The 23,560-nt window shown below is 43.9% G+C and overlaps 1 protein-coding gene across 1 annotated transcript; it reads left to right on the forward strand.

The window, feature by feature from the left end:
- The first annotated feature begins 9,218 nt into the window (after nucleotides 1–9,218).
- On the forward strand, nucleotides 9,219–10,498 carry LOC137149192 (uncharacterized protein F54H12.2-like). The gene is made up of 2 exons (XM_067542551.1): nucleotides 9,219–9,703; nucleotides 9,805–10,498. Exons 1-2 carry the CDS (start codon nucleotides 9,219–9,221, stop codon nucleotides 10,496–10,498), a joined length of 1,179 nt encoding a protein of 392 aa, XP_067398652.1.
- The last annotated feature ends 13,062 nt before the right edge of the window (nucleotides 10,499–23,560 follow it).

The following is a 23,560-nucleotide window of genomic DNA, read 5'->3' on the forward strand; positions in this document are numbered from 1 at the left end:
ACAAGGCTAAATGAAATCTTTGCATTGGTCTTCATTGCAGAGGATGTGAGGGAGATTTCCATACCTGAGCCATTCTTTTTAGGTGTGGAACTCATTGTCGTGTGGGATGTTGTGAAGGCCAAAAGCATAACTGGGTTAAAAAAAATTACATAAGTTCATGGAAGATAGATCTATCGATGGCTATTAGCCATGATGGTGAGGGACGCAACCCCATGTGCTGGGTGTCCCTAAACTCCTGATGGTAAGAAGCTGGGACTGGCTAACAGAGGATGTATCACTCTAAATTGCCCTTTTCTGTTCATTCCTTATGAAGCATCTGGCTAAGCTAGCCACTGTCAGAAGATGGGATACTGGGTTAGATGGGCCATTGGTCTGACCCAATATGACCATTCTTATGAATGGTTTGACCAGCACTAACTATACCTCTTAATTCTTATTTTTGGAAATGGTCTACTTCTATTTTCTTTTCATTACTGATTTAGGTTGGATTCAAACTGTTGTCTTAATGGAATTCAGAGACTTTTGCTTTTATCAGTCCCCTGGGCTATCCATTGCCCCCTTTTTAAACTTAGTTTAAAGTTCAGATCAGTTCAACACTTAGTTTTCTGTCAGGTCTTTTTGACACAAATTTCCAGTTGGGGAGACTGAAGCTCAAGAAGGTTAAATGATTTGGCCAGTGTTATGCAGTGAGTCTGTGACTGAGCAGGAATTAAAATCCAAAATGATCAAAACAACAAAAAACCCACAGGCTAGGGAATGAGATTTTATAGACAAAACTTCAACGCTCAGTGAATTACAGACCCTTAAATAGCAGCGTTCGTAATGGAAATACTAAGAGGAACCTGAATGTAGCAGCGGTATAGTAGTAACTCATTACTTATTCCATTAATGGCTGTGTTCTTAATAGAAACGGGTTCATTACATGGTAAGGAGCGAAGTTTGCATTAAATAGAAGCATCATTTGGTGTTTTATTGATTAAAAGGAGATTAGATTTCCACCATGTTCTTTAGCAAATAGGATGCCTCGGAGGAAATGTATATATTTATATTTCAAGGAGGATTTTATTACAGTATAATGGAAAGAAAATGTATCTGATAATGATAGTTTATATCCCACAAGGGATCCAATAACTAAAAGTTTAACTCTTAACCTAACAGTGAAGTCCAGACATCGACTGTATTAATGCATTAATGCACAGAAACTAACGCTTTCCATCTGGATAGCCTATTGGAAACATGCTGTGTGTGACGGCAAGGTTAGAACCTCTTTCCTGACCTAGGAAGACCCATCATACCAATCCCTATAGGACACCCTAAAGTTGGCTTGCATGGGGAAAAATAAAGGGAAAATTATTACATCACTAGGCCAGTGTCGGCAGAAACATAATGTTCTCCAATCACTCTGTGTGTGTGTGTGTGTGAGTGAGTGAGTGAGAGAGAGAGAGAGAGTTGACCACACAATATTGCACTGATGTCTTTCTTGCAGGCTGTTCTAAATGCCAGCAACTAGCCCTCTATTTAGATAGCCCCAGGATTGAGAAAATATAAAGATGGCTCAAAGCCACCTTTGTACTGAGTGATCAATGTCTTCAGCTCAGGATCTGGGCCTGTGGATTTTAAATATATATATAAAAGAATAACATGTGGCACATATATGCCAGCATGCAGTTCCACACAAGTGCACGTGCTTGGGCTGGCAAGCATTACATCCTAGGGCGTGTCAACCTTGCTAGGGTGCAGATGCATTGGCGTGAACTGTTTGTGTGTTTTGGAGATACATGTGTACAAGAGCTAGTGAAAATTGATACTTTAACTGGGGGGAGTAGGGTGTTTGTACTGAATGCTCATAACTGATTGGGTTGTCAGACACACTGGGTGATTTTCCTATCTTGCTGTGTAGCTTCTGCTAGTGCAGATAATTTCTGTTCATAGATATGCAGTAAAATCATAATTTTTCTACACATCAAAGGCTAAATCCTTGGGCAGGTAAAGCTAATGGGAGTTTTCCCATCAACATCAGTGGGGTCAGTATTTAATCCGAAATTATTCTAGGGAGCTCAACTAATGTTAATGGAGGCCTAATGCCAGGGAACTAACAACCTAATTGTTCTCTGACAGATATTGGACTAGTAAATAATCTAGTGAAGTCTTTGGTGATAGCTATTTGGCAGCTTAGGAAAAATACTTCTCAAGGTAAAGGGCAAATGATTTTTCAACCAGTTTCTGCAACTGATTGGAGTTTACAGCTCAACTGATTATATTTTGATGTACTTTTTTAAATTTTAAATTGAAATAATGTATGTACGGCAAACAAAATACAATTCACTTGTCTCTCTAGTTGAGAAAAGGCATGGGAGCATTTGTAAGTGTGTGCTGACAAGTATAAACTAACTGTATATAATCTTCAGTTTCTATCCGAATGTCAGTAATAAGAGTTGAAGGCCCCCGTGCCTTGTTTAATCTTTAAAGTAGAAAGGGAGTATCAGCTCTTGCTATATCTTTATCCTGGAAACAGGGGCAGCAGAACTTGGGGAGGGGGATAGAGGGGGCTAGCATCTCGAGTGGAAAAATTGTGGGGTCTGAACTATGTCGGCTGCATGTCGGTCCCTGTAAACTATGCATTCGTGCATGGGGGTATAAACGAGAGAGGGCCACAGAGAGGCTGAAGCAGCCACCGCAGCACCCAGCTTCAGGCCAGGGAGCAGGTAGGGCCCCAACACTTCCCCCACCACTGAGTTTCAGCAGCTTCCCTCGCTCCTCACACAGAGCACCCACCCGCTCCCTTTCCTATTCCTGACACCCAACCTCCTCCTCTTGCTCTAACTATAATCAGAACAGATGTCCATTGTTGTATATTCCACTGTGACACCAGTCATAACCCAGGGATCATACAGTTCACATCTATAACACTAGCTAAGCTGCCGGATAAATGCAGCATTCTAAATAACTTTTCATTTATGTGTCTCTTATATGTAAAATGTCTGGCAATGCTCCATTAGCCCAGGGCCAGGATTCTCTCTCAGAAACCCTTTTTTCCACAAGTCACAGAAATGGATATGAAAGAGAACTTTTATGTAATTTAGTCCATCTCTGTACATGACAGTCTTACGCTACCCAGAATGGGTTTTACCTCCTCTATGAAGAACAGTACAGGGCCATATTATTCATTAGGCACAATAGGCACAGTGCCTAGGGCCTACAAAACTTTCAGGGCCTACAAAAAGTTTTGTGAACTAAAATAAAATTTATCCGAAAATTTGAAAAGCAAACGATAAAATCAAAATTCATATCTTCTTAAATTAAGTATATTTATCTAAGGTACAAATTACTATTATATTATTACATATATCCATTGTAAATTTAATTCTGTGACAAGATTTAAAATTTTCAAAGCTTTTAAGGAATATGGTTACAATATTAGCAAAAGGGAATGCATTAAATGCAGGTTTCAATTTTGAACAATTTTTATTTGACATTTTGCTCAGAGTGGCATAAATAGGGGACACAAAACCTCGCAATTAATGTGCTTAAATTAATAGCTTAAATTCAAATTAGTTATTTTGGTCGGGGGGCCTATGGAGGCAAGTGTGCCTAGGGCCTACGAAGGTCTTAAAAGGGCCTTGGAACAGTGACCATAATACTTGGTGTTTTTACTGTTAAGAATCATAACAGATATATTTATGTAGCCTAACTAAGGCCTGGTTCAGTGAGGCACTTTAAACATATGAGTAGCTTCAGTAAATTCAACGACACTACTTGTGCTTTAGTGCTTTGCTGAATTGTGGTCTTTAGCGCTAAGAGAACTCAATACAGAAGTAACCAGATGAAATTCTCTGGCCTGTGTTTATGCAGGAGGTCAGACTCAATGATCTTCCTTCTGGCCTTAAAATCTATTTACCCTTGTTGGGTCAGCTGTCGATGCTTGCAGATCCTGTGGTGTGGGGAAGAAACTGAATCTCTGATATTGGCAAATGTGAAGGTAATGGTTTGAGTGAGTGGTATATGATGTGGAGGAGGCTGTCGATTCCTCTCATGCCAGAGAGGGGCAGGGTAAGGGTCATTGTGGGCACTATAAAAGACAAAGGTATTAGACACTTTTTATTCTTGTAGTGCAGGATTGTTCCCCTATGTGCATTTCCTAGTGCTTTATCCAGTTGCCTTTTTAAGAAAGCTCTGAGGATTCCAATTGCATTCAGGAGACTATCCCACAATTCCTCACCCACTAATGAATTCATTATTATGCTGCTGCTGAACCAACGTGCTAATTGACATCTGAGAAGCTTCACAGTTTGACCAGTGGAAGAAACGATATTGGGCTTGGTTTTGGGGTTGTATTTTTTTTTTTGGTTCATGTTTATGACTAGCTACTGTTAAAAATAACATTGATCCATATAATAGGTGCTGTTGACTTACACTGAGCTTCATCATTGTCGATAAGAAATGTTCCCTGCCCCAAAGTGACTACAATCTATATAAGATCAGAAACAGACACTGGACAACAATTCAGGACAGGGAGCATCTGAGTCTTGTTAATGACGGAAAGCAAGGAGGAGAACTTGCTTGAAGAAATTAGTTTAAGGGAGGGATTTGGATGGGGTGAAGGTAGAGGCCTAGATTCTCAGCCCTGCTACAGCTGCTTTCAGCTGCTCTTTCAGCTATAAAATGAGCAGAGCCAAGATCCCATTTATGTAAAGGAGAATCTCCAGAGGGCACCAAACTGGTTTGGTTGCCTTCCCTAATGCCCTGGTGCAGGGCTTCTCCTGGGAAAGGAAGCATGGTAGGCTCTGAGTGCCTAGGGAACTTGGCATAAGTTAAAACAACCCTGAGTCTGATTGTTTGGAGGGGCACAAAGGTGATTTAAAATCATCTGTGGTTCCCTCAGGTCCTGTACTGAGAACATTCAAGGATACCTTGAACCTTGCCCAGGAAATCTACTGTGGAAATAGGAAGCATTGTAGCAAAAAAAGCTGAGAGTGGGGAAGGGGGGGGATGAAGGGATTGGTTGGAGCGAGTGTGGAACAGAGGTGACGGGGGGGAGGGCATGTGGGGCCGTGTGCCTCCCCCCCTCGCCCCAGATTTGCAGCTTGCCTTGTACTGAACATGTTCACACAGACTGAGCATGCTCAGTAACATCCGCTGAAGTTGCTGCCCTCACCCATCAGCAGTTATGGGTCATTTCTGGTGTGGAAGATGAGACCAGAGATTATAGATAGGGAGCAAACTGAATCTCTCATCTCCATACTAAAATGCTTCAAAGTGTCCCTTTTCCTCATTCTCATTTTCAGTTCTATGCAACAAAAAGAGAGAAGCGCCTGCGATTTTGTTTGGCTCTGTGTTCATGTTAATTCCACTCCACTATGTATCTCAGATGAATCAGATATGAAATGTAATTAACAAGTAAATTAAATTAGCATTATTTTTCCTGCCTCTGTTCTTTGCCTGAGGTCTGTCTTACATGTTCACATAAATCGTGGTTTCCATTTGGGAACAAGGCTGAAGGCCAAAGGGGAAGAATATGTTGAGATGAACATGGTTGTGGAATGCACTCATTGGCTCAGGCTCATGTCACATTAACAGCATTCATTCTGCCAGGTACCACTCTTGCTACCCTTTTTGTAGTGGCTCTCTTTTTGCCAGGGTTATATTTTCCCTGTGTAAAGTAATAGATCAGGAGTAGTCAGATATTGTAGTACGTAGTACACACACAAACACAGCTAATGACCTCATGCTAATGATAGCTCAGCTGGAGGCAAGGTTCAGAGAGGTTTCAAAACAAAATGAAGTTATTTATGAGAAAAATGGTTCCACTGATCCTGGAATGGTTTCAGCCCCTCATTAGAACCTCCAGGAAAATGATAAATGTTCAATTGACTGAGACAGAGGAGTGGGCTGCATCCAGGCAGTGGCTGCTAGATAAGAGATGCCTCTTTTGCGCTGAAATGAGAGTAGTACAAGGGGCCTACCATCAATCAAAAGTTATCCCTTCCCGCCTGTCACCAGAAGTTCCGCCCCATCTGCCCACCTGTCACCGGAAGTCCCGTCCAACTGGTCACCTGACATCCGGTCCCGCCTCGGGTTATGACTTCCAGGTCAAGATGAGCACCTGACTGGAAGCGGGTGGTGCGACCCCTCCAAGAATGTCTCCCACCCGCTCCCCACCAATGGGAGAGGGATTTGCCCCACAGGACCGTTCCGAGAGCGGGATTGGACCCCAGATGGCCACCTGACCGGAAGGGGTGGTGCAATCCCTTCGCCAATCAGCGTGCGTTTCACGCCGAGAGCAGGATTGGCCCAGATAGGGCATGAGGAGGAGCGGGGAGCCCCCTCCACCAATCAGAGCGGGCTTAAGCCATCCCAGAAGGGAAAGGTATACCAATCGGGGATGGGGTGGAATCTCTGGGGCTTGATGGTTAGTTGGGCGGCAGCACCGCCCCTGGAAATCCTGGGGCCTTTAAAGCATCTTGTTTTCGAGACCATGTGGTTCACAGCTCGTGGAAAAACGCCAAGAGAAGAACATGCATGCCTTCACCACTCCCATGAGGCCTTCAGAAGTTGTTTTGGCTCCTGGGGCCTTTAACTGTCTGTGGAGAAAATGCTGCACCAGCGACAGTTCTGAGGACAGCCCTTTAGCTCAGCCTTTGTTCGACACGCCAGAACCCGAAACCTGAGCAACTGTGAGGCAGCCCGACGAGCCTGATGGCCTCACGTTGTCCGTCCCCGTGGAAGAAGGCAGCTCGCGGGAGTCGCCGGTGGCACAGCCCAAAGGAAAAGATGCGGCGCAGGTAAAGGAATGAGCATGGATGGGGAGCGTGGTGGCGTTAGTAACCGATCTGGGTCGTGTAGATCTAAAAACAAAAACAAAAGCCAAGTTGTAGAGACTTACAACTATTTCTTTTCTGAAAATCTCTCGGTTAATAAAAATTGTTTAAATTTGTCAGCGTGACCATGTTCCTCCATACTTGTGTTAGTAAACAGGTGTTACGAGTGACAGCCATGTCAACACAGGCGAGTCTTTAAAAAAAAAATATAATACCCCTGGGGAGATTGGGAGCTTTGGAGGGGTGAACTCTCTTTTTCAAGCGGCCAAAAAGCATAGTGAAACTTTGAACAGGGGAGTGGTAACAGCCTGGCTTTGGGACCAGGATGCTTACTTTTTATACAAACCGGCTCGAATATGTTTTAAAAGAAACAAGACGGTTGTTTCAGACATGGACGTGCAGTGGCAGGCAGATTTGGTGGATATGCAAAGGTTCGCCAAACACAACAGCGGTTATAAGTACATCTTAACAGTGATAGACAGTCTATCCAAATATGCCTGGGCCTTACGCTTCAAAAACAAGACAGGCCGCGAAGTAGCCGAGGCCTTTAAAACTATTTTCAGTGAAGGTCGCGTGCTGAAAAATTACAAGCAAATCTAGGATATGGAGATATTTTACCTTTCGCTACACCTTTCGCTACATCGTTACCCAAGTTTATAAAGAGTTACAATCTGAGCTTTCACAGAACCCTATGCGCCAGACCCGTCGATGTTAACCCCTCAAATTCTCTGAAGGTGGGGAAAACAGTTTACAGACACTGTTTAGAAGTAAAACTGGTTGTTGTCCCTTTTAGAAACGGTGACCATGTGAGACTATCTAAAACCAAAGGAACGTTTGGAAATGGTTATGAACAAACGTTTACTGATGAGATATTCATAGTGGATGAAGCCTTAAAGAAGGGACAGAGACCTGTATACCAATTAAAAGATTACGCGGGTGAGACAGTTGCTGGATCTTCTTACCCCAAAGAATTACAAAAAGTGAACCCCAAACGGGACAGGGTTTACAGGATTGAAAAAGTTCTAGCAGAGAAAGGAAAAGGGAGAAAAAAGCAGTTGTTGGTGAAATGGTTGGGGTGGCCCAAGAAGCTTAACAGCTGGGTGGAAGCTTCTCAACTCTGCGATGTTTAGATGCAGAAGAAAACGATTACTCCTGTAAAGAGAGGGGAAAGAAAAAGAGTGATGGGGACTTTTACGTCACTTTGCCCAGCAATGCCAGCTTTGGAGTTTTTCCCCAAAACACCAACTAGAACTTTACCGTGCAGCTAATTAAACCCTTGGATCTCCCAGATGTCTGGGAGGTCCGGTTAGTGGAAATACAGTACTCGCACTGCTGGAACAACATCAACTAAGACACACCTTTTGAAATCACCTTTGGAGATAAGAAATGGAATTTCGTCCTATGACAAGGTTATTACTCATCCATGCGCGAATTACTGGATCATATGAACAGCACCATGGCTCGTCACCCCGGGGCACCCGAGGTGGTCATGAACTATGATCCTGTGGGTAGAAAAGTTAGACTTGAGACCACCGATGTTGCTTATACGTTTTCTATGGTCGGAGAGCTGGCTAATATTCTGGGTTTGTACCCCAAGAGCAGCGTCCATAAAATCCCCTTCTAGGCAGACATCACTGCAGGTTTCAACTCTTTGTATCTGTACACAGACATTGTGGAAGACCGGTTTGTGGGGGACTTTTCCGTTCCCCTGTTACGCTGCGTTCCCATCTGAGGAACGAACGAGTTTGTCACCATCACCTATGATAAAGTGCATTATGTCCCTGTCAGTAAACACTACCTCAACACCATCGCCGTTGAAATAAAGACAGACCAGAACAGACACATCTCATTTCGCTCCAGCAAGGTGATTGTCAAGCTGCACCCAAGTTCCTGGAGAGAGCAAGGCTTCTAAAAAACAAAACAAAACATTATGGTGATCCTAAAAAATTGCAGCGACCCCGCCATCTACAACAACTATTACAGAGCCCAGGCTGGATACGCCCTTCCCAGTTATCACAGGTCCCCCGTGATGTATGGTGCTGGAGTGGGAGGAATATTCCGTAGCCTCTTCAGAAAAGCTGTACCGCTTTTGAGGAGGGGGCTAGAGATTATTAAACCCCATGTCAAAACTGCCGCTCAAAACATAGCTAGAGACATGGTAGGCAATGTCTCCTGGGCTGTTCTGGAGAAGGTGGGGAAACCACCTGTGCAGGAGGGGTCGGGGCTGATGTACATTAAAAGGAGAAAGAGAAAGAGGAACACGTCATACCCGTGACACCCGGGTCCCCCGAAGCCCTTTAAAAGAGAGGCTGTGATGCATGGGGCCAGTCATAAGCGAAAGACCAAGGGAAAGCGTAGGAGAAGCTCACCCCCTGGTAAAAAAGACATATTTCAATCAAAATGGCTTTCATTTACTGCGGATCTGAAGATTGTGCCAAATCCGAATTAAACTTGTTCCAAATAGCCCCCACCCAGACCAGCATCGAGAAGAGCATCTGCATCGAGGTGCCGCCGCTATCGGCCATTACGGAGGCGTCCCCCCTCAACTTCTTTATAGCCGGGAACAGCATAGATTATATGGATTTAAACAACATGCTTCTGTACCTCTGTTGCAAGATCATAAAGGGAGATGGAACCACCCTTGCCTGGGACGCCGTGGTAGGCCTGGTGAATTACCCCATGGCATCTATTTTCAGCCAGCTGGATGTCACGATGGGAGACCGCCTCATAAGTGAAAGCAACAACTGTTATCCTTACAGGGCCTTTATAGAAGCAGTGCTCAATTACAGCGACGACACCCTTGCCATGCAATTTTCCCCTGGCCTGTTTTTCAAAGACACCCCCGGACAACATGAAGACACGGCACTGGATGGCAAGAATCTAGGGTTTGTCAGGAGGGCAAATCTGACGGCCCAGAGCAGGACAATAGAGCTGTTGGGCCATCTGCACAGTGACCTGTTTTTTTCAAGAAAAACTTGTTGAACAGCGTGGACGTGAAAATTAAACTGACGCACAGTAAAGACGCCTTCTGCTTAATGGGTGATGTGGCCAAAGGCTATAACCCGCACATTGTCTCAGCGTCCCTTTTTGTGAAGAAAGTACGGGTGGCCCCGGGCGTCCATCTGGGGCACACTGAGGCCTTGCTCACCACTAATGCTAAATATCTGGTGGACCGTGTGGAAATGAAAGTGTTTAGCATCCCAGCAGGCAGCAGGGTCAGTAACCAGGAGAACCTGTTCCTGGGACAGCTATCCAAAATGCTTGTTCTGGGTTTTGTGGATAATGACGCCTTCAGCGGAAGTTACGCTAAAATCCCCTTTCACTTTAAACATTATGATATTAATTTTGTGGCCTTGTACGTGGATGGTGAACAGATACCCACCAAGCCTTTGCAACTGGATTTCAAGGCTGGGCGCTGCATGAGGGAGTACATGAATCTGGTACAGATGGCCGGTAAACACATGAAAAATCATGTGCTGCTCAATGACCGTGTGGAATTTGCACAGGGTTACACGTTGTTTGCCTTTGACCTGTCTCCCAACCAGGAATGCACCAACTACTATTCCCTGATTAAAACCGGGAACCTGAGAGCGGAAAAACGTTTTTGCGAAGGCTTTGATGGCCACCGTCAATATGATCGTGTATGCCCTGACCTTAGCATTTTCAAGTGGCTGCCCTAGGCACGGAAGGGTCACACTGTGCTATAGAGATCTTTTAAGGAAGAACCAATTTTTACACCCCTGGTTCTGATATCTTTGAATCTGAGCTATCTAAGTATTCCTGACTCTGATTTGATTGAGTCAGATTACTGACATACCCCAACTTTCACAGGTAAAAGTCACTTTCTGTTCACAAACTCTGGCATTTTCCACATTTTTCATGGAGGGGATGCAGATGTCTTACAACAATGTGCTTTACAAGTCTCCCTGGTCTCTGTAATAGATGAGTGATTGTAGTGTGTATGATGGTTAGGGTCACACATAATCTTTCATTAATGGCATGAGACAGCAATGTTGTGAGTTTTTGAGTACATCAAACCTTTTTTCCCAGTTTGTGTGGACAAATCTTGCCGCCCCTCTGCCTCTAAACTGTAGCTCTTCATTCTGATAGTAATTCTACTGTACTTAAATGGAACTATTTCCCTTAATGCACAAACAAAGACTCTGCATTTCAGAGATTGGAACAGTCACACAACGCTATAGAAAAGGACTGCACAGGTCAAATTCTGCTCTCAACTACACGTGTGCGGTCTCAGTGATTTTCATTAGGGTTGTACGTGTGAATTGGAGCAAGAATGTGGCTTCGCACGTGTAAATAGTAATGGCTACCATTCTGTGTACGGCTGTCAGCAAGTCCAAACCAATGTGCTGCATAGATCAAACACAACATATGCAGTTAAAGTCAGATCCCGCAACATTAATAGGATATCTATCTAGCCTTGAATAATACAAGTGGGTCTGATCCTGCACGCTGCTGAGCACCATCCGCTGTCATCGAGTCAGTGACAATTGGGGTGGCTGAACACTCTCAGAATCCAGCCCAAATATTAGTCTCTCAGTGAACTGAAAAGATTATTTACTTGCCAAGAAATAAGTTCAGAGATCTCCATTCCTTCCCTTTGATGTCACTAACAACCAAACACAGTAGGGAGCTGAATTCCTTTCTTTGCTTTAGGTCAGTGGTTTTCAACCTGAAGTCCGCAGACCCCTGGGGGTCTGCAGACTATGCCTAAGATTTTCAAAGAGGTCTGCGCCTCCGTTTGACATTTTTTACAGGTCTGCAAATGAAAAAAGGTTGAAAACCACTGCTTTAGGTGCTAGTGAATGCTCCAGCTTCAGCAAGGTTAACACAGAGGGACAAAATCAAAGGTTGCAGAAGGTTCAGTGAAGAGCCACAGGAATGATTAAAGGACTGGAAAAAATGCCTTATAGTGATAGACTTAAAGAGCTCAATCTATTTAGTGTAATAAAGAAAAGATTAAAAGGTGACTTGATCACTGTAAGCATGTAGGCGGGCGGGGCCCTCCGTCGCTGTCAATCTCCAAGGGAGGCCACATCTCTTTGCTACACCCTCCTAGAATGACAGTCTGCAGAAGGGAAAGTTAGCAGCGTCTAGGGCTCAAACCCTCAGGCAGGGTAAAGTCAGGGGCCCAAGCCATCTCGGGACTCAGGCAGGGTAGGGCACCAAGCTGTCTTGGGGCTCAGGCAGGGGTGAGCATCAAACAAGAGGTCTCCTGTTCTAGTGGGGGAAGTCTGCCACCCCTGGGTTAAGGTGGCAGTGGATGGGGGGAACCGGGACCACCCTACTTCACCAGGTCCCAGCCCAGGGCCCTATCAATGGTGGAGTATTCTGCCACTGGGTCAGTAGGGGTCTGGCCGCAACATGTCAATCGGTACTCAGGCATTAGCACAGACAGATTGTAGTCGGCTATCCCCGGGCTACTTCCTCCCCTCCCCTCAGGGATCCCGAGATCATCCTCCGTCTCCCTGGGGTACATTGCCAGTGGCAACCCCAGCAGTCCATCGGCACCGAGCACGTCTGGCAGTTCTGGTGAGTTCTCAGGCCAGCAGAAGTCTTCAGCGGGTTCCTGCTCCAGCAATGGTGCGGAAGCATCTGTCTCCTTCAGCAGCTCCAGCCTAACTGAGCGACACAGGGCCCACCTTTTATACTTTTTAAGCTGCCCCTCTGCTTCCAGCATGGTGGGCATGGCTTTCCTGATTCTGCCCACCAGGGAGCGTCTGGCCCTCCCACGCTGTCAATTCCTGAGGGAGGCCATGCCTCTTTGCTACAGTCACACTCTATAAGCACCTACTTGGGGAACAAATATTTGATGATGGGCTTTTCAGTCTAGCAGACAAAAATACAACATGATCCGGTGGCTGGAAGTTGAAACTAGATATATTCAGACTGGAAATAAGGTGTATATTTTTAACAGTGACAGTAATTAACCATTGGAACAATTTACTAAGGGTTGTGGTGGATTCTCCATCACTGAGAATTTTTAAATCAAGATTGTATGTTTTTTCTAAAAGATTTTCTAAAAGGTGATTACTATTACACATGATACAGAAGGTCAGACTAGATGATCACAATGGTTTGTTCTGGCTTTAGAATTCAGGAATCTATCAACTCTGTTGAAAGTAATTTAAATTAGTAGAGCAGCACATGCTCACACCAGGGCAGAACTTAGCCCATAAAAAATACTGGATTTGCCATACCATATTGGATCAATGGTCCATCCAGTTTTCAGTAGTGGCCTGTTTTGAGATCACATGGGAAACTGAACCTCCCCTACCTTAATGTACCTGGCCAATTGCTCGTATCTGTTTATACAGGGGGGATCTCTGCTATGATCATTCTATACCTTGAGGTATTACATGCAGCTCTGATCTCATGTTTTCGTTGTTAAGAGGATTTAAAAAATCAAGAAAATAAGTTTGGCAAAACAATTCTACAATCCCCCCTATGGGAAAATATCAAGCGCTGCAATTCAGGGCCCTAAAACACTGGTTGGATCTGGCACTTTTGCTGGCAGTCTCAGCAGAGAGGCTAAGTTTGCTCGCATTTGAAGACTGCACACCTGTCATCACTACTGGTGGTTCCTTTGACAGGTGTGAGGCATATTGATGGAGGATGCAGAAGAAGCTTGCATTGCTGATGCCCATGCGGTATCTATTCTGCATCTGCTGCACTGATACCCTTTGCTGATGTCCACGCTGTATCTATTCTGTGGATGAAGAAATTATTTTCATTCTCTGGAGCTGTTTACTTTGGCACCTTTCATCCTCATTTAAAGAACTAAAAAAACCAACCCAATCCCCCATTCCAGCATGAGCAATGCTGCTCACAAAATCTCATTTTCCATGAACTGTACATTAAACCGATGTCATTAGGCTGCTGTTAGAAGGAATCCTATACAGTGATAGTAGTTATTCCAACAATGTTAATGATTTGTAGAAAGATGAATTAAGCCAAGAGAAAGAAGTGCACAAGTCTATTACTACCCAGTGCTTAACTCTATTAAAAAGAGCTGAGCTGTTCATCCATTTATGAGCCATTGACAGGGAGCCATATATCTTCAAGGAAAAGGTCATATTGTTCCAAAATGGGCATGGCCAAGTTTCTTCCAAAGAAGAATCCTTTCGCGACAGAGATTCTACATCTGGAATGTTTTCCAAGCAAAAGGCTCTGGAGCAGACGTTATTCCAGCGTGGTAGCCAGAGGGCTGACTTGACTTTTGAGGTGCATGTGCTTGCCCAGGGGTCAAAGAAATCCAGCTGAGGCTTGAAGAAATTTGGCTAGTGCATAATGTAAACAGAACCCACTAGCAGAAGAAATTTCTACATGCTGGGGCAGGGAGGGAGGGAGAATATGGCTCAGACCCCATCTGTTTTATGGAGATAGGGCATCGAAAGGGAAAACTGTGGTTTTGGGTGGGCTACATTCGTTCCGCCTCTTTCTGATTACCACACACCTCTGCTCTCCCATATATAACTTATTCATTTTGTTCTATCATGGGATATGTCTAGGAGCCCTCATTGTAAGGTTGAAGTGCCATTTATTTAGCCTCTTTTTCCTTTGGATATTTAAAGTGAATTTAGCACTTGTAGGATTGTGCCAGATTGAAGTCCTCTCTCGAGGTGCAGCACCCCTTCTATCACTGTAGTAAGTACCTACACTACAGCACTACATGGTGCAGCTGTGCTGCAATAGGTTTTCTAGTGAAGACATACCCCAGGGCACAGCTAAGAACTAGAAGGATAGGGAAAGAAGAACTCCCATCTGAAGTGGTGGAGAATATCTGGAGGTTTGTGTTCCTGGCACACCCAGATACCACAAGGCCTTCCAAGATGGACTAGCAATGGACCGAATGGACCAATCTAGCTGGACTTGGATTTGCAAATGAAGGTCAGAGAAAGGAGGCCAAAGATCCTCTGAGAGGCTGTGGAATTTGCCACTTGAATCTTTTTTTGCCAGAGTGCACCAGAAGAGGAAGCAGCTGCTAATGAGGAAGATGGAAGTTGATCACCATGAGTCCTGTAAGTACAGCTTTGTGTTCTCTGTCGGTGATGAAAGGGGGGGTTGTAATCTGGTTCATGATGACCCTATTGAATAATTAGAACAGATAATAAATTTGGTTTGTAAAACAAAGGAAGATGGCAATAATGCAAAAATTAAAATTAACAATCCATTTAAATGATAGGACTGTAACAAAATTGGCCACAAAAAGGAGGATTGTTACAAATTTAACGCAGGGCAAGACAGAGAGTTTCTGGTATCTAACGAAAGCCTTTCTCTCAGTTTGGGAATCAGGGTAACACCAACCTGAAGGGGCAAAGGTTGGTGGAGGTAAATGGATAAGCTGCATAGTTTTTGTTTTGATCTGGGCAATTAATAACCGTAATGGGAGTGCATAATAGGATCTGTGATGTGTATGGGGATAGTTGACAAAGGCTCAAACATAATGGTTATTAGATCAGACATTTTGAAAAGGTGAGGGAATAGGGGATCCAAAACTGACCCCACCTCCCAGATTGGTCTGAAGTGGAGACAGTGACTGAGACAAGGACACCCATCCCAAAACTGAAAAAACTGCGTATGGAAATTGGACCTCCTAAAATTCAAGCAAAGAAGCCTTGGTGGGTGAAGTAGTGGGTGACTAATAATTGGCTTGGGTTGCATTATGGCTAATAACTGTGTAATCAATGCCAGGAAAGGTGGTTTTTTTCAAATTCAGTCTGGAAATTCCCTTTAAAGATATGGCTCAAGTGAGACAACTGGTTTGTAATGAACTAATTGTCCTGAACCCAGGGGCAGGACCTATTATAATAGCTACTTGCTATGGTAGTTTTTCAGTAAGAGAAAGATGAGGAGTATTTGAAACCTGTTTTGAGACCCCGGATCCTAGGCAGTCTTAGCTGCTAAAACTCTTGTGGATCTGAATCAGGAACAGATCTCCGTTCATATCCTGAATGTTTCTGACAGGCAACAAAGAGTAAAAGAAGGGAAACCATTTCAGCAGTCAACAGGGTGTGATTTAGCATTTTCAGAGTTGAAGAGGCTATTGGGACTGTACCTGTCTTGGCCTATTCATGTTTCAAAGCTCCTTTCATAATGGACACCAATGTTCTCACAGTTTGGGGGACAGGATTTCAGCATGGCTACCCCCCAAATCTGGGAATGTAGCTGTGAAAGTTGAGGCTGTAAAAGTTGTTACAGGTGAATTCCCCTTTAGTATAGAAAGAGCAGGCCTGCCTCAGCCAGGAAATTCCACAGTAACAATTGGCATTCCGCAGGGGCTGACTGAAAGGCGTTCCTCCCTGGTGATGGAGAGGAAATCCAGGGAGAGGAAAACCCAAGAGAGATTTGTGGGAGAATAAAATTCTTTGATGTCGGTGATGTAAAACTACACTGCTTTCAAGACACTCTGTATATGTAAATAGTTAAGCGTTCATCATTAGTAATTTGTTAAATTTCTTTTCTTTTTATTTGAGATGGGTTGTCAGGGGGTATCATCAGCTGGGTGAAACCTCCTTATGTATTGCATGAAATCCCTGTTGAGACTGATAGGTATGAACTCACCCTTCCATTAACATAACTGCAAGCGTAAGCCCCCACCTAAAACAAAAGGCGTGCGTGCATGTGTGTGTGTGTGTGTACGGACCCAGAAACTTTTGGCTGAGTATTGTTTTGGGTAGAGGGTATGAGCGAGAGAAGAGAGATCATACAGAAACTGACACCAGACAAGCACAAAGAGGGGGGATAGGCAAGAAAACCAAGCAGGAGCCTGTAAGCCAGTGTGACTCTGGAAAAAGCTAGAGAGAGAGGTTTTTGGGTCTCGTATTGGATAAAGAGGCTTGGGGGCTGTTAAATAAGGAATGACTCCTTTTGTTCTTGTTTCTGCTGTGTTCAAAGAAACAGGATTTTGTACATATCCATTTTAAATAAACAAGATTGCAGCAAAGAAAATACCAGACTCCACCAATTTCTGCTTCCAGCTGGAACACCCAAAGTGGTAGTTCCCAATCTTTTCGGCTCAAGGGCCACAAATATAATTTTTACAACCCTGAAGGGCCACCCGTTTATCAACTCATAAAAAACGTATTGACGTAGACACCAGTAAGGCCTACAAATCCCTACATATTTAAAGGAAACATTTGGATGCGACTGTGCTCATTTTTACATTCACTGTTTTGCACCTACAAATGACTCACAGTATGACACACACTCACAGACAAAGCACTAGTGTAGATGAGTGACTGTCACTCTCCCACTGACACAGTTCTGTCTACATGGGGAGTTAAGGGCAGCATTATTATGTCGCTCAGGGGTGTCAATTTTTCACACCTGTGAGTGATGTAGTTATAACAAAATAAGTATGTAGTGTAGACCAAGCCTTTGGTCTATTGATCCCACTGTGCTGCCCAATAATTACAATGGTTACCATGAAAAATGGGGCCCACAGTTGCCACACACTTTCTCTACGTCTGCAATAGGGAATAATGGTGGCATCTGTAACTTTAATGACAGATGGTGTAACACTGTGTTTTATCTAAGTTCCCTCTTGAATTTCACACGGAAAAGGTGCTGTCCTAACTCCATTTCCTGACCCAGACTATAGGGCACTGTTGTGTTAAATAATTGCTGCCTTCTAGTGGTGCAAGGACGTGATGTGCTTGCAGACAGCTTTGGTTTGATGGGTGCTATGTAAATGTAAGAGTTAGCAGGTGGAGATGACTTAGAACATAGTGACAGAGTGTGAGGCTCTAGGGATATGCACAGAGAAGTGGAGTAAATCTGCTAAGTCACCCTGGTGGCTAATTCCGTGTTCCTGGCAGCTCTATCTATGTATATAAAAGGGCTTGAGTCTTGTGGAAGCAGAAGAGACTAGGGGAAGGAGGAGACGAGACGTGTGCTGCAGGGAAAAGCCCTAGAAATAGCAGAGCTCAGAAGTAACCTATGCTGAAATGTGTAGTTGTTTGAGTTGGCAAGAAAAGCACATCTCAGGAAAAGGGTAATGTTGGGCCTCTGTGTATCTGTACTGTACTAGGAGCAGGGCGGGAATGCCACCAGCTTACAAAGAATTTGGGAGAGACAGGGGGGAAGAGAGAGGACAGTCTGTCTGAGCAGCTGCTTTTTGTTGAGGAGTTTTATTTTGGGAAGAGGGAGGCAATTCAGTTTTGGTGGCAGATGGTGTTAAAGATACTGCTTGTTTGTTTACATACATCGTGAGGTGTCGCTCCATTATTGCCCGGCACGCTGACAAAACCTGCATGAGAGAGTTAGGTGATTATTATTATAGCACCATTAAGGTAGCACCACAATGCTGCACAGCAGATGAGTTAGGCCGACCAGTTGAAAGGCCCTAGCCCCAAAGAACTTACATTTCATTGTCACAGCTAGGAACAGTATGGCAGTGAGCCACTGCATGGTGCACATTCACATGCTGTTAGTGTGTGTCTCAGGTGCGATGTGAGGTCTCAGGCCCAAGGCAGCTTGTCTTCAGTCACCTTTTTAGTTTCTGAACGCTTATTTCCACTAAATCCAGTAGCTGTGACTGTTCCACAGCTCAGTTAGAGAGACACCACGCACCAATTTTCTAATGTGTGGCACCTTTGGCACACCCACAGAGCTTATTTTAGAGCCAGAGCTCAGCTGGGATAATTCAAGGTAGCTCCATTAAAGTCAGTGTCACTACAGACTACCCCAGCTGGGGATCTGGTCCTTTAAGAGCAGAGCTCGTGGGGGATTTTTAACTGTGGCCAATGGAAATGAGGCAAGCCACCACTAGCAGAACATCTCACGTGGTTTCTGGTCACAACCAAGTGGCTGTTCGTAAATATGCAAGCGCTGAGAAAAGCCATTTGCATTCTTAGCATCTACATCTGCAACTGATTACTTTTCAGGTAGGGATTATTTCCACTCTTGGCTCCATCCAATGTCATTGGATGTTACAAGGTGGATTAAATAGTATTTGTCTCTCTCATATTCTGGGACCAGCAAAGCTACAGCAGCACTGCAAACAATCGGCGTTACAGGTGCTCAGCACCTCTAGGAAATCAGGTACATCAAAAGCCACCCCTTGGGATTATACACAGAGCAGGGCCGCCAGCCAGGTAAAAGGAGCAGGTTTTACAAGCATTCTGCAGAGTCACCCCAGAGCGCTCCAGTATCTCTTCTGGAAGAGGCAGTGCTTCCCATTATTGCTTTCATACTTCCTTCTTGTACAAAATACCCCTCTGTGAAATCAGCCAAGGTAAGTGTCAGTATTGCCAACTCCAAGGCTTCAAAACTCATGAATCAGGCCACCAAAGTCATGACATTTTTACAAAATAATAGATGTTGGGGTGGGGGTTATTGTTTTTTGAGCCCTCTGTGGTGCATGTTGGTCACGTTTTCAAGCTTTCCTCCTCAACTATGAGCGCTAGAAACGTACTCTTTTTAAAAACAAATGAAAAGAGATTCTCTCTTAATCACCCTGACAGCTAGGGCTTTAATATAAACACCAAATATCAGAGCACTTGCGATAAAATCATGGTTTGGCAACCCCAGCGTTTTCTATATTCAAACTGTCCAAAAGCTGCTCCACTTGCTTGTATATGGATTCTAAGGTATGAGTCATCCAATGCAATGTGTTGACATACAGGGACCTGAGTGATCTCCAGCCTATATGTGAAATCTCAGTGGCTGTTTTTAAGGCTGTTTTTTTTTGGGTATTGTACTTTAATGAATAATCAGGAGGCAACTAACTGGAAAATAACTGGACCTTTAACAGCCTCGGTGCTTAATTTGCCATGTATTTTTTGTGGCATTCTCTCTCTTATTGCTGATATTCTATCAGCATGGTTGCTTTCCTGACACCAGTTTTATTCAAATGTTGCTGTTTCATTTCGCCTCTATTCCTCACTCTGCTTCACTGGGCTGTTTTGCTGTGGCTGCTTCACCTGTCATCGTGGTCTATTGCTGCCTCGTCAATCATAGCCCATTAAGAAAGCCTCTGCATGCTGGACAGTTCAATCTGTATGCTCATGACATGTTCCAAAAAGCAGCTTTTCAATTGGATTCCAGATTGCTTGAAATGACATGGAGTCCATGCTGCCTGTGTGTATGGGGAAGGAAGGGGGGAGGGGGAAGGGAGGAGGAAATGGCTCTGTGGATGGAATCATTTAAATCCATGATTTATGTGTTCTCCACACTTTAATTGCATTGAGGAATCTCTCACTCTGGCAGTGTCTAATCTCTCGACATTTCACATGCTTTGCCTGTGCAGTGTCAGAAGATGAATAGCCCATTCATATGGGGAGTGCTTCACATCCAGATATGCTGACTTACAATGCTGATAGACTGTAGCAAGAGATGAAGGATAGCAGTAAGGATTAGGTAACTTGTGCCTTCCAAGCCTCAGTGATACAAAAGTAGAAGATAAAACAAATTCTAGGGTTCACCCAAATGCAAGACTCTTTATGTTTATGGTGTATACAGAGTTTTCTGGGGCCTTTTCTCTTCGCTGCTGTTAGGATATGTTTGATGGTTTGTTCATATTACAGGAGGCCCTGGGGAACCCCCCCCTCAACTGAGAATGGAGACCTATTGTGCTGGATGCTGTACACACATAGTAAAATAATAGTTCCTGCTCCTCAAATGGGACAGGCAAAGGATGGCAGAAGAGAGGTGATGGTGATATCCCCCCACTGGAGGCCTGGAGGCACAGAGAGATGAAACGACTTGCCCAATGTCACACAGTCTGGGACAGAGTTAGGAATTGAACCCAGATCTTCTTAGTTCCTCTCCAGTGCCTGAATCACAAGACCACCCTTCCTCTCTGTGATCTGACACATTTCACATATAAAAATATTACCTGGAACTAGAACTTTGTGATGAATAATACTCAGTGAGGATTTAGCTCTTTCATGGTCAGCAAATCCTTCATGAACCAGTCCTGATTTTCTTCCATAATTTGTAAGTGTTCACCAAATAGTTTGGACAAATAGAGCAGTTCATCGATATAAAGATGTGATACAGACCCTAGTAAAATAGCCACATTAGATAAGCTTAGGTTATCCACTGAAACCAGCAAGTTCAGTATAGACACAACTAGGTCTTCACTCTGAGCGTTCATAAATCCAGAATGGGATCATTCAGCTGAGAAAGGAGTAGTGTGTAATTTCCACATCCTAAAAATGGGTGGTGTCCTGTTTATTTTGAGCATCCAATTAGCAACTTACAAATTCAGGCACCTGATTGTCTCATAGATTTCTATGTAATTTGTTGCTGCTGAAAGAGCATTACTTGATTTGCACAATGAAATGTCCAGCAATTAGATCTCGTGATCAGATATCAGTGGTGAAAGGTGCATGAGGAATTGACCTAGAAGCCACCGGCCTCCCTGGATTTTTAGTAGCCAATTTATTTCCCCACTCACCACCTCCACCATGCTCCTTCCCACTGAAAGTTTAGAGAGCCTGATGTAAATCATTCCTCCCTCCAGCTGCTCTTCTCAAAACGAGGAAGCCATCCCTAATATTGAATAACTGTGACTTGAACCTTTCGTGCACATTCTTACTTTGCTTTGTTAGCTGACTTGAATCTATCTGCAGGTTTTAAATGTTGAAAGCTGGGGGTAAACCTGCCATCTTCGTTCCATCAGGGCCTCACGCTATTTGAGTAGCAGTGGTGAGTTAATCAGTTTGTACTTTTGTCTCTGGCCGTCCAATTGTTTTGTCCAGAGCAACCGCTCTCCTGCATTATGCTTACAAATGCATTTCTGAGCTGGTTCGGTTATAGTAGCATGAAGAGCCGAACTCTCCCCTGCGATGCATACATATGTGGTTCCCATTAGTTTCAGCTGGACTGGCACATATGTAATCAAAGGCTCAATTTGACCCAAAATGTTCTCTGTTCCATTGCACAGGCAGGATACAGCACATCAGAAAAACTTGTATTGTGTATGAGTGTGTCGACCACCAACACTAGGGATAAAACTGGGGGTCTCCAGAGGTGAAAGCATGAGCTACTGTAGCTTGAACAACAGAACCAAGGCTCTTTATCTGTGGTCCATAACAACTCATATCCTCTGTGAATCAGACACAGAGAGAGATATAATCCTAAACTCTAAATAACACCCATGACACTAAATCACCAGCGGGTTACATGTGCAGACCCTGAAATTTGGGAGTGGTTGTGCCATAGTAATGTTGTACCATCTTTATTTTACCAGAACACCCCAACTTCAGGGATCTCTTCTTTTTAGCCAAGTATTCTACAATCAGAAGCTGGTGGTCACCTGAATGTGTTACTGTCCTGCGTGGGTGGGTGTTTTAGTAGCTACATAAGTGAATTCCCATCGATGGCCCATTATCCCCTTGCCCAGCATTAACACAGTCGGGTGGCTAGAACTGCTAGCTTCTTTTTCTTCTGAGTTCATGTGTCTGCTTCTGAATAACCATGAGTAATCAAAGAAAGCATGATCCGGTAGATAAGGAATGGGAGTGGGAGCCAAGAAAGCTAGAGTTTATTCCCAATTCTGCCACAGAATTATAAATCACTTAGTGCTTAATTCTGCCAGGTAATTAAGCATGTACCTAACTTTAAGTGTGTGAGAGTAGTCCCACTGGGTGGAAGGCAGTGAGATTCAGTGGACACAGAGGTCTGTCTGTGCCAAGTCCCTTGTCAGGTTGGAGTCTGTGTGTGCATGTTAGAGCAAGAGCAACCACTATCGTCAGCGTTGCATAATGGTCTCATTCTAACCCACTGCTTTCAGGTGCTTTCATTTTAGGGCTCAAATTTTCCAGGCTCTAATGCTCCCTTTAGGTAAATGATTTTGGAAAATTTGACCAAAAATGGCTTAGCTGATCTCTCTCTCTCTCTCTCTCTCTTTTCTGGGAACAAGGCGAGTATGAATGAAAATCCACTTTTCCATAACAGGGATCACTGTGGCCAGATTTTGGATGCATATGAATAGAACTGGTAAATAAGCCGCTTCTGAATGGGGATTGGACCCAGAAATAAATATAACAATTAGACTTGGTTTGAACATTGTAATTGATGACTTGATGATCCTCTCCCCACTTTGGTTTCCACTAATTTGGCAAATTACTGGAAAATCTAGGTCCAGATTTTCAAAAGTGATTGGCAATTCTGAGCATGTCTGAAAATCGGACTCTTATTTTATGTGACCAAATGGAAACCAAACTCTTCTTTAAAACAAAAAAACCTGATCCCAATTGTGGGTGCTGAGCGCTTGAAAATCTGGCCTGCAGCTCTTTTGAAAACCCAGCCCCTGGTGGGTGTTAAAAATAGAGAGACACACGGATAGAGCATCAAGCCAATTCTTTATGTAGCAACAGAGCTGAGAGGTGGATGATACTTTTTCTAAAAAATTGCTGTCCTTAGGTCTAGATGATCTCTGCTTCCAACTAGATGAGGATATAAAGACATTGGTAATGAGATTCATTACAGCAGCCTTCTAATCTCTTTCACTACAAAACACATTACATTTGGAATTTGATTGTGTGTGCTGCACACCAGGTGGCCAGGCTGCTTTTAGAGAGAGAAAATAAAGAAGCTGAAATGCACTGCTATGTAGTGCTCTTAATGCCTAATAATGTCATAGAGAAAAGAAGAATGTTCTTGCTCTCCGTTGCTGATGACTGCTGAATGAAGCACACGTTATACAAAGTCACATATGCTATAGACTAACACTGCTGTGGGAGCCCTTAGCTCACCGGTATGTGTCATTTCAG

This window comes from Emydura macquarii, unplaced genomic scaffold (assembly GCF_026122565.2).
Source record: "Emydura macquarii macquarii isolate MOO-44397 ecotype Brisbane River unplaced genomic scaffold, CSIRO-AGI_Emac_v2 contig_719, whole genome shotgun sequence".
Lineage (NCBI taxonomy): Eukaryota > Metazoa > Chordata > Testudines > Chelidae > Emydura > Emydura macquarii.

What these genes read in the sequence shown, in the direction of transcription:
- LOC137149192 (XM_067542551.1), top strand. Translation starts at nt 9,219, where the DNA reads ATGGCTTTCATTTACTGCGGATCTGAAGATTGTGCCAAATCCGAATTA. An exon ending in CTGGATGGCAAGAATCTAGG is followed by an intron (nt 9,704 to 9,804) that starts GTTTGTCAGGAG and finishes CTTGTTGAACAG; the next exon opens with CGTGGACGTGAAAATTAAAC.